Source organism: Oreochromis aureus, linkage group 15 (assembly GCF_013358895.1).
Source record: "Oreochromis aureus strain Israel breed Guangdong linkage group 15, ZZ_aureus, whole genome shotgun sequence".
Lineage (NCBI taxonomy): Eukaryota > Metazoa > Chordata > Actinopteri > Cichliformes > Cichlidae > Oreochromis > Oreochromis aureus.
Window position 1 is genome coordinate 15,140,725 of NC_052956.1, and position 17,452 is coordinate 15,158,176.

The 17,452-nt window shown below is 39.5% G+C and overlaps 1 protein-coding gene across 4 annotated transcripts in view; it reads right to left on the reverse strand.

Annotated features, from left to right (window-relative positions):
- Positions 1 to 2,032: 2,032 nt before the first annotated feature.
- The window catches only part of slc24a4b (solute carrier family 24 member 4b), a 34,777-nt gene continuing 19,357 nt past the window's right edge, over positions 2,033 to 17,452 (reverse strand). For 2 of the 4 annotated variants that reach the window (XM_039599489.1, XM_039599488.1), the window contains 13 exons: positions 17,333 to 17,417; positions 17,130 to 17,233; positions 16,825 to 16,899; positions 16,717 to 16,742; positions 15,816 to 15,869; positions 14,069 to 14,220; positions 10,980 to 11,149; positions 10,611 to 10,752; positions 9,508 to 9,674; positions 7,981 to 8,095; positions 6,339 to 6,451; positions 6,161 to 6,226; positions 2,033 to 5,326 (listed from right to left, as the gene is read on the reverse strand). In XM_039599489.1, coding sequence (XP_039455423.1) covers positions 5,177 to 5,326; positions 6,161 to 6,226; positions 6,339 to 6,451; positions 7,981 to 8,095; positions 9,508 to 9,674; positions 10,611 to 10,752; positions 10,980 to 11,149; positions 14,069 to 14,220; positions 15,816 to 15,869; positions 16,717 to 16,742; positions 16,825 to 16,899; positions 17,130 to 17,233; positions 17,333 to 17,417 — 1,419 coding nt within the window. In that variant the 3' untranslated portion in view covers positions 2,033 to 5,176. The remainder of the gene's footprint in view (positions 5,327 to 6,160; positions 6,227 to 6,338; positions 6,452 to 7,980; positions 8,096 to 9,507; positions 9,675 to 10,610; positions 10,753 to 10,979; positions 11,150 to 14,068; positions 14,221 to 15,815; positions 15,870 to 16,716; positions 16,743 to 16,824; positions 16,900 to 17,129; positions 17,234 to 17,332; positions 17,418 to 17,452) is intronic. The other 2 variants (XM_039599490.1, XM_031730196.2) reach the window with 2 other exon arrangements.

Consider the following 17,452-nt stretch of genomic DNA (forward strand, 5'->3'; position numbering starts at 1 on the left):
TGCACTTATACAGTTGGCTCTTGGTTTAAGGGAAAATTGTGATTGAGTCAGCAAGTCTGAAATCGTCCTCAAGTGCTGTCACTTCCAGTTAATTAAATCTTATACTAAGAAATTAAAATGAATTACTGGAAAATGATTACAAGCTATACCACATTGCAATTCATCATTTTATGCAAACTTTCCAAATCTTAACTAGAAATAAGACATCTTACAGAATAAATACCAGTAAATGCAAAAACATGTGAAACTCGATGTGGTCAAAAAAGATCTGCTGAGTGTCAAACCAACATCAGAGTGGTAAAGAAAGGTGATATAAAATTATTAGCAGAAGTTTACAGACACACATCAAGGGCATGAAGGTCATGGCAAATTTGGGCTTTTGCTAATTTCTTTGAACTGTTCTTTCTCTGGGCTAGAATTCTTATACAGCATACATCTTCAATAACTTTCTAAAATAAGAACTGGGCAAACTTCTGACCACAACTCTAAGTGTCTTTGAAATTGGCATGGTTGCTAGCGCCAGATGGGCTGGACTAGGAATCTTAGTAACTGCTGACCTGCTCGGCTTTTCCCACATAACCGTCTCCTGGGTTTACAGAAAGTGGTCAGAAAAATAGAAAGTATCCAGTGAGCAACGGTTCTCTGAGTTAAAATGCCTTGTTGATGCCAGAGTGCTTTGAGTTGAGAGGAAGGTAACAGAAACTCAAATAACAACTTGCTACAACCAAGTTATGCAGAAGAATAGCTCTCAGTGTTGTGCCAATTGGCTACCACAGTAAAAGGCCGCACCGAGTGCCAGTCCCATCAGCTAAGAAGAAACTAAAGCTACAATTTAATCAATCTCACCGAATTGGACATGGGAAATTTGCCTGCGTGATGAGTTTCTGCTGTGACATTAAGATGGTAGGGTCCGAATTTGGCATAAATGTGAAAGCACGGTTCCATCATGCCTGTATCAACTGTTCAGGCTCCTGGTGTGAGGAATATTTTCCTGGCACACTGTGGGCCCCTTAGTACCAGCTGAGCATCATTTAAAAGCCACAGCCTTGCTGAGTGTTGTCGCCTACCGTGTCCATCCCATTATGACCACAGTGTACTTATCTTTTAATGGCTGCTTCCAGCAGAATAATGCAGCATGCCACAAAACTCTAATCATCTCAAAACTGGTTGGTGTGGTGGGATGTGGTGGAATGGAAGTTTCACATCATTGATGTCCAGGTGGCATATGTGCAACAAATGTGGGATGCTATCATCTCAACATGGACCAAAATCTCTGAAATTATTGAATTTATGCCATGAAGAATTGGGGCAGTTCTGAAGGCAAAGGGGGTGTAAGTCAGTACTAGGAAAGTGTACCTAACAAATTAGCTCATGAGTAGCCTATATAGCTGAAAATCTAGGTGAATTAGTTTCTCAGAAATAATCATTAGGGGAATACAGTATAAAATAAAGTGGAAATCCTCAGTACAAGGACTTTACAGCGGCTTATCGTTAACATGCTCGTATTAGGTCATCTTGATAACCGATACAAGCAGACAAGTAAAACTACTTCAGTTCAGCCCATTTTTCTAGATAGTGATTTATCCCTTCACTGTGTGCAGGCTCTGTAGGACGTTAGCACCTGACCAAAATTGGGACAATACTATAAAAAATTTTTGCTGAATATCAGGGGAGTATATGGAAGTATTAATTTTCCACAGAATGAGTACTCCAAGCCTTGTGATTTGTAAAATCCTGAAATAATATAACAAGGAAACTGTTGTAGCCGCTTGCAATCTACCTCGTTCACACTACTAATGTTCTGTCCAGTGGCTAATGTCCCAGCTGCACTCTCTTATGAGTGGGCATATAAGAAACAGGTTCACCAAAACACCACTTAATTTACTGAACAGTGGGTACGAACAGGCAAAAGGCCCCTTAATAATTTGAAAGTTGAGTTCATCCTGCGAGAAACAGAACAAGCATCAGGTACATGTACAAATGGCTTCATTTAATTAATGCATTTCACAAACAGTAACTTATGAGACAAATGTACAGGAATTATTTTGCCATTTTATTTTTTTTCCTCACATTATTGCTTTACAGTAAAATGCATTGATTGGATATGTCCAGTATAGCAAGACAATACATTCATATAAGTTATACAGATGTCCTCAGTAACGTTTTGTAGTAACTAACTTTACATTAAATATATTTTTAATCATTATTACTCTTGACAAACAACTCCCACGTCACATTGAGCTCACAGTGCATCAGGTCGCATTCAGTCAAATACACACCAGTCGTCTCAGTCTGTTAAGTGTGTGCCTGAAAGTTTGTGCACTTATTTTTCCCCTACACAGGATTTCCATACAATCTGGATTTTTGCAGAGCTACAACAAATATGGCCTCTGAAGTCTACTTTCGCCCCTCCCCCCTTCTTCCATTTAAAAAAAAAAAAAAAAAAAAAAGAAAGAAAAAAGAAAAAAAGATCAGAAACTAAGGAGAATGGACGCTGTGTCCAACAAACAGATGAGCAGTGTTTAACCCTGGTGTGTCCTTACCACTTAAGTGGGCAAAGACCACAGCAACTATACACAGAGAAAAAAAAAAAAAAGTTAAATACTGCACATTCTGAATCAACTCAAGTACAGTACAAACATGCCTTCTTCAAAGAAAGCATAAAAAAAATCTAAATTAAAAAAGAAAACAGCGGCTATGTATATATGTACAGAGTTGCCACTAAAAATGTTGGGAGGGTCAGAGGATTGTTGTAAGGTAGGTGATTGGCGAACTCCCTGTGTGGTCACCACCTCCAGCTGATCCACAGTCATTGAACCCTGACAGACTAGCAGCTTTTGAGGTGGGTTTGACTTTTTTAAGAGAGGAAAAAAAAAAAAAAAAAAAAAAAAAATCCTTTAAAGCCTGCTCTCACTCTGGAATTTTGAAAAGAAAAAGAAAAAAAAACCCACTGAGAAAAGCCATTCATGCCACCATCCTGTGTTCGCTGCTGCCCCTGACCTCCTCGAGCCAGGGTTGCCAGAGAGTTAATGCGAGTGGAGAAAGACGACAAAGGATTGTGTGTAAGAAGAGACACCAGACTACCCACAAAGCCACTGCTCCAGACACTTCCATCCTTTGAGTTCCTCAGCTGTCACAAACACACTTGTGAGCTCACACATCAAGTACTAGTAGACAAACTGACATCACATCTTCAAGGTTCCCCCCTCCATCCTTATATGGCATTCTTGCAGGGGGGAGGGGGTCCTTCTGTCACAAAAATTCTTTACATTGAGATTGCATATACAAGTGCCTGCTGCCAACAATGGGGCAGAGGGATATTTTCAACACTTAACACTCTCCACGAACAGTTTTTAAGTCTCTGCGCCTCACTTGCGGACTCCTCACAGGCATTTTTGCATGATGTCAAAATGTCTGGATTGCAGTGTGGCTCGTAGCTGCCGTTTTTTGTAAAAGTGGGCAGGGCGGCGTCCGTTGAGACGCCCAGAGGCCCCCCAGCCTTTCGCTGTGCTGTGGAGGAGCTGCTTTAGATGTCCCAGCATGCACTGCAGACAGGTGTGCTCATGTTGTTAACGAGGTCCCGGTCTGTTTTAGAGTCCGGTGTGAGAAACGTAGCGTGGGCCCGCACACATGCACTCAATGTTCTCTGGCACACACGCACACAGTCACACGGACACTTATACACTGAAAATACACACGCACATAAGGAAGCACTAGTTGATTCAGAATGAGAGGACGGCTGTTAAAGTGCAGTATCTACATGTAACTCAAAATCAAGAGACCATCACCATCTCCACCTCTGTGTTTCCCTGATAACTGACACCTGTGGTTGCCCCCCTCTGCCCTGGGTAGAGGAGCTGCAGTAGTCCCTACTGGCCAGAAGGTGATATAGCAGACAGTGTTGAGAACCATCTGGTTTCTTTGCATTTTTTGTTTTTTTTGGAACAAATATCATCATGCGGATGCAGTCTCAAAATGAGAACGCCACCTGATGAGAAAGATCGGATGCGTCACACAGATGTGGAGCCAGTCGTCTGTTTTTCTTTCTGAACTTGTGCGGAGGGAAAAGTTGAATGACACGTCGCTAAACGAAAATAAAGCTGGAGTGGAGTCGCCACTGCCAGCCAGTACCTCTGAGTGGTCAAATCTCCTTACAGCAGAAAGCAACAAAAAGCATTTCCATGTGCAATTTGTTTCAGTGAAAAACAGGCAATGTCCAATATTTGCAACAAGCTCTCTTGCGTATTTCATACTAGACAAAACCTTGTTTTGAAAAAAATACAAAAAAAGTGTTTACAAATTTACATTGTGCAGTGCTGCATATGCATAACACCTCTCACAGTCATCGGATCTGGACTGCGATACAACTTGACACAAAGTGTCCAGACAAAAAGGTCTTTTATTTTTTTTTTAAGAAAACAAAGATTTGATCAAGCAGAAGAGGGTTGGGGAGTTGCACATGGCGAGTGAGTGAAGTGAAGCACTAACAGTAACTGCTCCCTCATGCCAAAGGCCATGCCAGGAGAGTCAGGTCCAAGCTGGAGGAGGGGAGCTGCCAAGGACAAGACCCTCCTCCAGAAAGCTGAAGAGCAAGTGAGTCTTTGGGTTCTTGGGTAATTGGTAAATCTTTAGGAATGACTTCAAGGAAAACTCTCCCTCTCTCTGTGAGGGTTTAGATTGGGATCAAGGTTTGTGGTTTGTTAATTTTTTTTCCTTTTTTCCTTGACAGACTCTTTTGGTTTGTGGAAAGGCTTTGGAAATGGTGTGTGAATCTCTACAACGTGAACATTGAAAACACACCAACAATTAACAGGGGCACTTATGATTTCTGGAGGTCCCCAACATCTAAAGGCATGCTAGATGGGTAGAAAGATAGCAGGCGCACAGAGGAACTAAATACTTTACTGCAGTAACAGGCAATGCCCCAAATAACGGGCATTAAGGACCGGCACTGTGTGACAAGGAGACAAATTCGAGACGTAGAATGGCGTCCATTCTTACAGCTTACTGCCTCGTAAGTAAATTAGATTCATATTTGGGACAAAAGGTTTACAAAGAAGAGAGTGCAAAGGAGGAGGAGAACAGTCTGTGATAGGTCCGTGTTATTGTAGAAAAGAAAATTGAGGGTTGCTATGGGAGCCTTGAGGTTTTGGTATTCGAGGCATGCTGCTGTGCTCTACTCCTCCATACACATGGGAAGGTTGACAAAAGTGAAGACGTTGTATTCTATCATGATAGAGAAGCAGAGGAAAACGGCATACAGGATGAGGACGTACACGCCCAGCTTCAAATCCAGCCGCCACTTGTTCAAGTGTATCCCCAGCACCTGTGCACACACACACAGAAAAAACATCAAAAGGCTTGTTACTGAATCCTGAGCATGAGAAAAAGGATTTCAAAATCAATTTCTCTACCAGAAAAAATGAAATTTATCATTTATGTAGCGGCATTATCTGTTTAGACAAAACCAATTAAGCAACTTTCACAGACAGCAAGTTTTATGTATTTTTTTGCTGGCACTACAGTAAAGAAACAATCTAGATCGTCTACACCTGATCAGTGTTTAAAGTTCACCATTAAACAAATAGAGCTCTAGTTTCCACTCTTTCCTTTGTTTACTCACTGCAACGATTTCCACTCATGATTATGTATTTGTTTACATGTGCATGTTGAGGATTACTAATATAAAATGTGCTAAAGTGGAAAAAGGACACACATACCAACAGCCAGAACGCTGCTGTGCACAATCAAGTGATACTGCTACAGAAAATCTATATGAAGGGGGACCATGCACACATTTTGTAATAACTACAGTTTGTAGAAGTAATATTTGTTTACCACGGACTGTGTGGAGACTCATGTATATTTGATGTCACACTGTGAAATCTATGAATGTGTCTGACTGGAGCTCAGAATTTTCAAAGGATATCACATTTCAGTTTATTGCCAAATGCAGCACAGGGTTATCACATTGTCTACATTATATAATTCTAAATATTGAATGAACCGATTATTACAGAACAGAGACAACATTAACCAAAGTGTGATCTTAATTCTGTAATATTACTTCAGTTTTATTTAAAACATACACAGCAATTAACTATATCATCTTTCTGGAAGAGAGGAGCATGTGAACAACATACAAGCATTTTATTCTCACCGTGAGGGCCACAGAGCCCAGGAGAAGCACCACCGAGTAAAGCAGCCCCCGACTGTTAATCATCACCTGAAACACAAAGACTCATCTGCACGATTCACCTGGATTTTGGTGGTTTCACATATTTAATAGCACAGAAACGATCAAGTACAAACTGTTGTAGAGCAAACTAGCCTCTCACCACTGATCCATAGCTAACACACATGGTCTGCATCGCCCAGGGAACCCCAAGTCCCACTAGAATATCAAAGACATTACTGCCAATGGTATTGGACACTGCCATGTCTCCCAAACCTGCAAGAAAAGACAGACCAAACAAAGTTTTTTAAAAACTTAAGTTTTCTCTTCTAGACTTTCGGGTCAAATAAAAACGCTTCACTTCCAACGATTCTGCTGTTCTGTAGCTTCTGGTATTCACGAGGGCCCTAACCTTATTCAGCTGGGAAAGCAGTGACGCATGCCTGCACCGTAACATCTATAAACAGCGCTGTACTATTTCCTCCTGTACCTGTGATCTTGAGCACTTCTCCACTTGGAAAAAAAAAAAAAAAAAAAAAAAAAACCTTGTGTCTATGTACAAAAGACAACTGACAGCTTTGAACATATACTGCACTAGTTTCTTTAAAGAAAAAAAAAAAAGAAAAAAAAAGCAGCATTTGCAGCTTCGCATTTCTAAATTCACGCCTGTATGCATGCAACACATACAGCTTCCATCTGTGGGTTTAATACAATTCTACATGTAAATAGATGACATCCTTTTCGCAAGAAAGGTGGGACATATTAAACATCAATGTAAAAACTGAATGTTAAAGATGTTATATTTACAGAAGTGTCAATTATCTATCTGAGCAACATGTTTTTTAAAAAGTTGAGAAGGGCAACAACACTGGAAAAGTTGCTCATGGGGTTGTGTGTTTGAACAAACCACAAATAAAACAGAGGCAAGACTGGGCCCTTAAGTCCAGATGGGGATGGATTCATCATTGTGACAGAATGCAAGGGCAAATATTTCAATTTAACAATAACATTTCACAACAACAAAAAATGCAAAGAATTTAGAGCTTTCATCAAAAACTCTACAATGGAAAGAACAAATTGACGATCCAGAACCCTGATGCTTTCTCTGAGAGGTGAGATCAGGTCATGTAGCACGGTGGTTTTGATGCATGTTGCTAGCATACGCTTATTCAAATTTTCTTGTATGTTCAATATCCTGTCATGGTAAAAAGTCCTCTTTAGGTCTTAAAATTAGGTAAAAGCAACCAACATAATGCACAGTCATTTTTAACAAAAACAAATGAAGAAGCAGAATTCGGAAAAACTTCACAAGTCTTTACAGCATTGCTTCAGTTCATTGAGGTTTCCAGGCATTCATAGATGAACAGCATTTCAATAAGGCTGATGTCTAGACTGAGTCATTTTTGTAGATTTGTGATCACTTTGTTACATACTTCACTGTTCCACAGATTGCCTCATATTCGACTCTAGAATCATTTGGGCACCTTGTAGTAATCAAGTTGAACATATACTGCTCTGTATACCAGAGGACTGTTCTACAAAGCAATTTAAAAAAATACTCAGGCAATCTTTCCATTATCCTCAATTATCCTCATAGCCAAACTTGGGGTAAGTTAATTCAAGATAAGCTGTCATGGTTACAGGGTTTTCACTGTACATTCACATGAGAGGGGTGGCACTGGCAACATCAATTACAATTATGGTTAAGTGTAATGCAGGCAGAGCAGCTGCTTTTAGGATTGGAAAAGAGCCCTTATATGAATAAACTTGAGCCCATTTAAAAACCACAGAAGAGGTGAAAATACCTTGCCGAGCCACGATGAGACTAGCTATGCAGTCTGGGACGCTGGTTCCTGCCGCCAAGAAAGTAATGCCCATGATAACATCAGGAATTCCCAAAGTGTAGCCGATTATGGTCACCTGAAAGTATACGTGGGAGGCAGTGCTCAACAAATGGCAACACAAAGCAAGACAAAACTTTATTTAAATGTTCTTTTGATGAAAAATATGTTAAGCCATAGTATGAATCTTCACATTCCGTTCAACATTGTTAGGAATGATTTCAGTTGACTATGCTGTTGCTTATATGGTAGTTTGAGACACGGCAAGAACAGTTAAGCAAACACTACTGGTTATATTAACTTTTAGCCTCTTTAAAATCTATACATAAAAAAATATCAGCTCCCCAAATGAAATCAGAGCATCATCTTGTATCTAGGTTCCTTGGATTGCAAGTGTTAGCTTGCTCCTGACCAAGCTAGCTACAAGCCATTCCAAGCTAGCATGTAAGGGCAGTCCAAGATATTTTTAGGTTAACTCGTGCATTTCAGTCTTTGTACTTGTTCAGTTTGGTCTTTTTAAATATAAATTACATGGGTAAAATGCAACTCCAAGGCCCTCTCTTTTCAAATACAATTTAAAATGCCTTTATTCTCATAGCATAGTTGTGTTGTATTAAAAAGAGGTGACAGCAGTCTTAACCAAATGGAAACCTTTTGAATTTATAAATTGCAGGCTACTAAATGCCTCAGCTTAAAACAGGACTTTAAAAAAAGTAAACTCTAATTAACCTTATTTGCTTTTGTAGGTGCCTTCATGTTTGCAATTTATGCTGCTGTGGTTCATCAGATTTCATTTGGACTGATTTGGAGAATGTTTTGGGCGTAAGTGTTCCTCTTTAGAAACAGCTGAACATTACATGAATACTTAACATTAAGGTTTCACTACTGATACATAAATCTTATAAATTAAGTTTTTCTGCAGTCTAATGTCTTGTCTTCGTGTCATGGTTTTACATCTGCGTGGCACACACAATGATAGTAAAGGTAGTTCTGATTCTGAATTTGCACAAGCAGATAGCCAAATAAGTTACCTTATATGCTTTACTTTATTAAAACCTTTGGTTAAACCCCTGGTTTGTGTTTTATTTTCATATTTGTATGATTGAATCGTCATTGCAGTCGACCCTCTTATAGCCCAGAAAATGTTTTCTTACAACGATGTGCACCTGAAACCATATTCAGGTGGCAGAAAACATTTACATAGTAAACCTTCATGATAAATTGCTGTCAGTTATTTGAAGACCTGAAGGACTGTGCATTTTATTTGCCCACAGCAATACAAATTCCACTTTCAATTACATAAAACACAGTTTACACCAATTTTCACTTTTCTGCTTTCATATTTAATAGTTTGGAGTTTTTTTTTTAATCAAATAATTACTTCAGCAGCAGTCAAGCAAAATTAAAATGTTTCACTTTGAGCTTTGCAAATTCCTGATTTAAATGATTAATGCTACTGTATGATTTTTGGCATACAAATATTACACTCACCATCCAGACCATAAAGTAGGAGAAGACTGCAATCCAGACAGTAGACAGGATGAAAGAGAGCATGAAGTATTTCTCCCAGCGAGGCTTGGCACAGTTTGGGACCGTAAAGAACAGCAGCAGGAGGAGAGGCCACGAGATCAGCCACTTGAACTTACTGCCTATACCCCCTGCAGTGAAACAACAGCAAGAGATCAAGATTGTCCATTTATTTTGGCCAGGCTTAATTTATAAAAAATTAAAAATAATTATTAGCTTTAGCATCACATGCCAACAAAAACAAATCAGTTCCGTTTAATGTTTTTTTCTGGCCTTTTTTCATTGTTTACACCTTTCGGTGAATTCGGTCATTTTTTCGCTTTGACCTTCAAATTACTTGTGGTATACTTATAAATACACATCACTTACAGCGTTATATGAAGAACAGGCTCTGTGTTACATGTCTGCAACTGCAAATTATTCCGCTTAAGGTCACACTGAAAATAACTGTCTAAACTGTAGCTCCATTTGTATTCAGTTCCTCTTTGGTTTTACTAGTGAAGACGAACATGTTGCCTCATCTGTCATTTACCACAAACACTGAAAGCATCAAGCTTCATTGCTTTTTTAAATGAAGCTTTCATACTGACAGAGCACTCTATTTTGAGGAAAAAGGTTTCAGTGTGCCTTAAAGCACCAAAAACTTTACTCTTCCATGTCATTTATAACCTAACAAGATGCAACACCAATTCCACCCACTTAGATTTGTCCGTTTCATGATAAATCAGGATAATCAGATTCAGTCTTTTCACATGAGCAGGCACTGACCGATAAAAGGGCAGCCCTGCTTAGAGATGTCAAAGAGGATAATCATTAGTTGGTATACAAGAACCTACTGCCCAATTTAAGCAAGGACATCAATAACTGCCGAAGCAGAAATAAATTCTTAAGCAGATTGAGCAGCTCCATCCAACTAAGCATTCCTCTGAGCACTAATAGCACCTCTAGTTTTTAAAAATCTATACCTACAGGAGGATGCAGGAAGGAAGCAAGTTTTGAAATATGACTGGCATGTCCGTGTCCCCCCAATTACACATGTTCATCAGGGAAATACACCAAGCACGTACTTGGAATATGAAAAGGTGAGATGGTGTCATTTTCCTCCACCTCGCTGGGTTTGTCTTCTGGCACGTTTCCATTCTCGATTTCAACCTTCCCGTCGATCACTTGCGTCTCCACACCATTGGCAGCTTGCATCAACTTCTGGCGCTTTCAAAAGAAACAAACTAAGTCAAAGAGCACATGAGCAAACATGCTACTACTTCTGCTTTTAAAATGGATGTTGCTCCTCTAGTTGTACAATGAAATTATATAAGTGTATGATGACATAAAACCCTTCAGGGCTTCTTAGAAACACAAAGCTGAAAATAGTTCCCACCTTTAACCTGTAAAAGGAAGCTAAATCTAGTTACTGGAGCACCAACGGCAAGCTGTACCTCTGTAATGATGAGGCGACTGGCCATGCGCAGGCGGGTCTTGGGTCCAAAATGGCTGGTCACCATGACACGGAGGCCAGCCTCTGGGAACCTGAACTTTGAAGGGCTTGCATTCATGATCTCATCCACCATCACCACAGAGCCACGGCTGTAAGCTTTGCTAGGCTTGACTAAAGGGGTAGAAGCACACATTACAGCAATAAATACAAGACACAACCCAATAATTCTCCAAACCATTACAGCATATTAACAAACATCTGCTGTATAACTTTGCAGTCTCGAGCGCTATAGACTTCCAAGCCAAAATAAAGCATTACTGAGAGCTAAGCTGCCATTTAATTAGTGTCAAACAGTGCTGCACTAGACCATATTATATTCGACCACTCCCCAATCAGTGTGAAGGCAGTCTGATGTCAAATATATCAAGTAAAACCATCCCAAGATGAGGAATACCTTGCATCTACAAATCCGGGTGTCTTCCTTTTCGAAAAATCCATCATTTCTTTCAAGCTCTTTTTCTATTTTTCCTGTTGGTGCCTTTATGTCACCTGCTCTCTCAGTGACAGGGTAAGTGCTTCTCTGAATCCAATTGTAAGGTAACATTGTTGGTTTGGAGCACCGGGATGCCAGTTGTAGCACATACAGTTCAATTCGCTTCAAATGGGTAGACAGAAATATCAAATTTGGCATTTTCTTACAGACAATTCAACTCAACTTTTTAGATTATCCAATCATATTTAAGTGGATTTACAGAGATGAAAGTTTTATATAAAATTGTATATAACATTCTCCAATGTGAAACTACAATAAAGCTATATAGAAACTGAGGCGTCAGTAAATCACCAACTTGACATCAGACACGCCTGGAGACCAGTTGGTGCCCTCCTGGCAACCCCTGTTTGCCATGGAAACAAAATGTGTACTCCAAGGCAAACTACTTAGCAAAAGAAAAACCTGAATTTTAGTGTTTTTGAGAGTTGAATTTTATTTTTTTTTTTAAACTTGTTTTGATTCAGATTCCTGCATCACCACTTGGGAATGATGAATCCTATCAGAATTCCTTTCCTAAATTAGTTTTTGCACATTATGATATAAGAAAATAAAATTGTATGCCAGTTTTAAATATTTAAAACTGGCAACCAAGACTGATTTTAAAGGGTGCATCTTTGAACATGTAACCGCAGGCACCTTTGACTCAACTCGAGCTGTAATTTGGCTGACACGTTAAACAGTCAGTCCGCTTCAGACTTCAACTCGGCCTGCTTTATTGGCACCCAGCAAATCCACATTTGGTCTTTGCACGCAATTAGTACTAAGATTCAGTGTGTGGGGAATTAAAAGTTCTACAGTCCACTTATTAGTTTTACTCAGCCTTAATTTGACTTATTATACATGCAAGAATGCACATAAATTAAATGTGTAAACAGAGCTGGCATAAACATTTCCTCTTGTGAAATTCATTACCACTTCAGGAGCGAGTGGGTCTACACCCCAGAGATCAGCAGAAGAAAAGTAGTATGCAAGCAGAAAGAACTGGCACACAGCAGCACAACACTGTTGACAATAAGCAAGAAAAAGTTTAGTAAGGCTAAACAGACAGGCATGTTAGCACTAATGCAGCCAAAGTAGGAAAGGTTAGGTCTCTCAGAAGGGTTACATGTCTAATTAAAAACCTTTGAGAGTTCAAAAAGAAGGAAGAAGTGGAGGACTGTGGCTATAAAGTACTGTAACATGACACCAACGGTATTATTTAACAGACTAATTTTTCTCCCAGAATAACCTTGAGACCTAAAACATCATGTCGCGTGACATTAAACTAATTTGAAAAGATTTTTTTTTTTTTAACTTTATTATGTTGTTGCCCTTTTAAAACTTCATTTTGTGCCTGTTAAAAAGCTACACTTGGTTATCACCCAAACTGAGAAAATGAGTTTTGAGGGGGGGGTTAAATTGTAAGACGTGACAAATCGTCTCTTGTGAAGTTTGCTTGATGTGCTTCTGAAGAATTATTAAACGAAATAGTTGACATTTTGTGAAATGCATTTTTGATTCCACTCATGTCTTTATGCCAAATACACTCACCACCCACTGGTGTACCAGGTACATCTTGCTAGTCAGAGTTGCTTCAGTTTTTTGACTGCGCATCCTTGATATGAATCCTTGTTCCGCCGCATCCCAAAGGGACAGATCTGGTGACCGTGGAAGCCATTTAAGTACAGTGAACACATGTTCAAGAGCAGTTCGAGATGGCGTGAGTTTTGTGACATGTTGCAGTATCCTGATATAAGCAGTCACCAGGAGATGGGTACACTGGTCATAAGGGGATGGACATTGTCAGCTACACTACTGAAGCAGGTTGTGACATTTAACATTCTTCTGCAAACCCTGGTTTTAATGAGCGGTTATTTGAGTTGCAGTTCCCTTTCTATCAGCTCAAAGCAGTCTGGCGATTCTCCTCCGACTTCTGACACCCAAAAAGCATTTTAATCACAGAACTGTAGCTCACTGGATATTCCCTTTTTCAAGTCTCTGTAAAACCAGTGTGGGGAAAATCCTTTCTTCACCATTCTGATGCTCGGTTTGGTCGTCTTGACCATGTTTACACGCATAAACGCATCAAGTTGCTGCCATGTGACTGATTAAATATTAGCATTAACAAGCAGTGAACAGGCGTTAATAATGAAGTGGAAGGTGAGTGAATGTAGGTACAGCTGGGATAGCCTACTGTTTTCCAAGAACAAAGAGGGCAGATGGCTATGTGACCACTGGCTAGCAGTTTTAGTTTGTAGGCTATAGCTTCATATTCTTATGAGTGGTATTGATCTTCTCATCTAACCACCAAGCTGTAAATGAGTTTATTTCACAACATGTTTAACTACTCTTCTAGGCATATTTTTAAAAGAACAAAGCAGAAGCATTTCAGGTTAGTTAGCCAAAAGGAAGCAAAGATCAAAGCCACAGCCCTTTTAAAACAGGAGGAAATACCCACATTCTTCCATAGGATTAGCCACGTTGTTGCCTTTTCAACATACAGTCTCTCATTTAGCAGAGACTAGTCATGGGTACGCAGCCTGTCTGATTAACCTTACCTGGAAGTAAAGGCGATGACGGGTCGTCATCCCAAACATAGCCATAACTAGTATTACCGTCCTCCATCTCACTGCTGGCTGCCGCGTTGCCATTTGCCACATTTTTTTTGTTTGACTTTCCCATGAAAAACTTCTGCATGCTGGAGTTGAATCTAGTAAAAACATTAAACATAATACATGAATCAGAGATAGTGCAGGAGAGAAAAAAAGCCACAAGATTTATCTGCAAATGGGTTTATCAGCTTTAGATGAAAGGCACCAATTTGTTTGAAATATAGCACGTATTAATTAGCCGGAATAATCCTCTTATTTCTCCTATACAATTTACAACTCAGGTGGCTCACTTTCTAATAAATATCAGCGCATTACATTATACATAATGAGCTGTTCTGCATTGGCGTAAGAGAGAAAGAAAATATCCCCAGAAGACGATAACAAGCTTTTCAGCCTCAGACTCTCAGCAGGACCATTTGAGTGCCATTACATAAAAATGGATGACAAAAAAAAAAAAAAAAAAAAAAAACACCGCTGCCTTTGAACATAATGTGTGTAGAGGTTACACTGGCAGCATTACAAGAGCTACTCTAGCCCCTCGGCACCTTTGGAAACATTAAAAATTAAAATTGTTTGTGATTATAGGCTGCAGTTTGCAAAAGAAGATCCAAGGCTATCATTTTTGTTTTTAAATTTTTAAAATTGTGTTTTCTGTGTTGCTTTTTTTCCCCTCTCAAATGAACTCTGAGTCTGAGGACAGAATGGGAATAAAAGACTACCTGAGGACGTCAATAAAAAGCCCTTCTAGTTAAACACGACATGTTCGGGGCAAGACATTTGCTCAAACATTCAACAGGTAAAAAGAAGCTTTGTGCATATAATTACAAGCCGATGCACATAATTCATATGTGTAATATACCATAGTGCATAACTACTGAATAACCTTTAAACACAATCTTAACTTTCAAGGACAAGTAACACATGACTAATTACATCTAATTTAACAAATCCTTATAAGTGTTAAAGTATTTATAGTGATTTATTATTCTTACATTTTATGCACCTAACTTCTCCATGCTGTCATTTAGCAGCATGCGTGCCACTTGCTTGTGAAAAATCACAGCCGTGCACTACAAGGTCACCTCAGTGCACAGATTGTGCTATATAAAACCCACTTTATTCCATTTCAACTGGAATAACATGACAGCATATCCTAGAGTAAGCACTTCTTTCCTCCAAATGAGAAAGAAAAGGAGTGATCTGGTTAAGCCTGTGCTCTTAGCCACTGCAGAGGGGGGGAAAGATTAAACTCTTATGGCAGCGAGAGAGCAGACTGCTGCTGAGTGTAACACAGATTACCAGCTGGACAGAGACAGCAGCACAGGACAACCTGGTTGGCATTATTCACTTTGGTCTGGAAAGACAAAAATTGAGTGCAATGGACTCCAAAATCTGAAATGCCTATCATTTTTTTCCTTTTCTCAAGACAGCAACCTATAAATAAAGCTAAAATTTAGACACACATTAACACTGTTAATCGTAATTTGAGCAAGTTTTTCTCCACAAAGCTCCCGTGTTGAATGAGCTTGTAACACTAGTCAGACAATGCGAGTAGCTGGAAAGCCGCTGCTCATTTGTGCGCGCACGGTTGGTTATGCAGGTGTTAGTGCATAAGAGCGTGAAGCAGAATGTGTTATCATGATACCAGCCTGATTCAACAAAAGCAGCTGTAAGAAGAATTTGCAAGACTCACTTCATGACGAGGATGTATCCTGCATACATGAGCACCAGCACCAAACTCTCCCACCTGACGGAGATACAGGATGAGGAATAAAATTAAAATGGCTCGACTTGTATATAAGAAGTTAAATAGAAATTCAGTAGGCTATACATTTTAGCTTAAAGCTTCGAGGTATTACATGACTGTAATACAGTGGCCCCTCCCACTTGCTTTTCAAACCTGCCCTATGAGGGGAAGCTAATCAAAAGAAAGATGTCTTAAAGAAAAGCAAATAATGGGTGTACTGAGGAGCTACACCAGGGACGTCAAACTCATTTTACAGCATCACACATACAGCGCACTTTGATCTCTAGACCGGTAAAAATCCCATCAAGTTTAGATGCACATTCAATCCCTGCGATATCTCAAAATAAGGAATAGAAGTGCAATTTCAACATGATAAAGACATGCTGCTCTATTTTAATGAGAAAAAAAAAATGTTTAAGTCACCACAACTTTCTGGAAATAAGTGTGTAAAATTATAGGGGGAAAAATGAATGCAATAACAGCAATAAGACAGTATGAAGCAGAAAATTTTTCTTAATTCACAAAAAAAAAAAAAAAAAAAAGGTGTAATATGAAAGACTGTGGGCGAGGTTTTCATGAGTAAGACGACCTGAAAATCTATGAAAATACAATTAAAAGTCCAAACTGTAGGCTCTCCTTCACATTTACCAGTAGGCCAGATTGGAGTGAGACGATTCTGGCCCCTGGGCCTCATGTTTGACATCCTTTGTCTACACCAAGAACCAGTGTATAACAGCAAAGGATTGTTGCAAACTGAATCAAGCACAGCTGTCCTAACTGAAAAGAACTGAAAAGTTGGAAAACTTTAAACAATCTCACTATAAATATGGTTAAATGCACAGCTTACCAAACTATCTTCTCATCATAGATGAACTGAAAAATAAAAGGAAAACATTTTTTAGATTACAGCACAGTCATGGCAACTATTCATTAATAAAAATATGTAATAACTTACTGCAATCAGAGCCACAACAGACAGGATGTAATAGAAGGAATCCCTGAAAACAGCCCACCGGGTCAGCATCACCACCTAAGAATTCACAGAAAGTATCTTTTGAGTTACAGTTAACATATTTGCAGAACACTTTCTGATTACACCTGCAGTTTAGTTCTCCACTTTCACTAAAACCAGTTCTAAGAAAACTGAAGCAGATGGCTTCGTTTCCCCTCAAATGCTACACGTGATGCTCTGCAGTCTATAAATAAACAGAACGATACAGCCACAGCAGTAAGTCACTCCTCTCTCTCGCGCACACACACCTGTCCAGCAAAGATCCCGCAGACACCAATGATGCATAGGATGTTGAAGACTGCTGAGCCAACGATGGTCCCCACCCCCACATCACCGTGGGTGATGAAGACACCTGCACACAAGGAGGCAGCCAGTCAGAATTAGTGGTGACACCGACCATCTGGGAACGTCTGAGTGGGTGCACATACTGCTTGTATGTATGCATGTGTACCGATGACAGATGCAAAAAGCTCTGGTGCAGAACTGCCAGCTGCCATGAAGGTGGCTCCTGCGACATCTTCACTTAGATCTAGTTTCTGCAGGAATTAAGCAAAGATGATGGTTTTACACA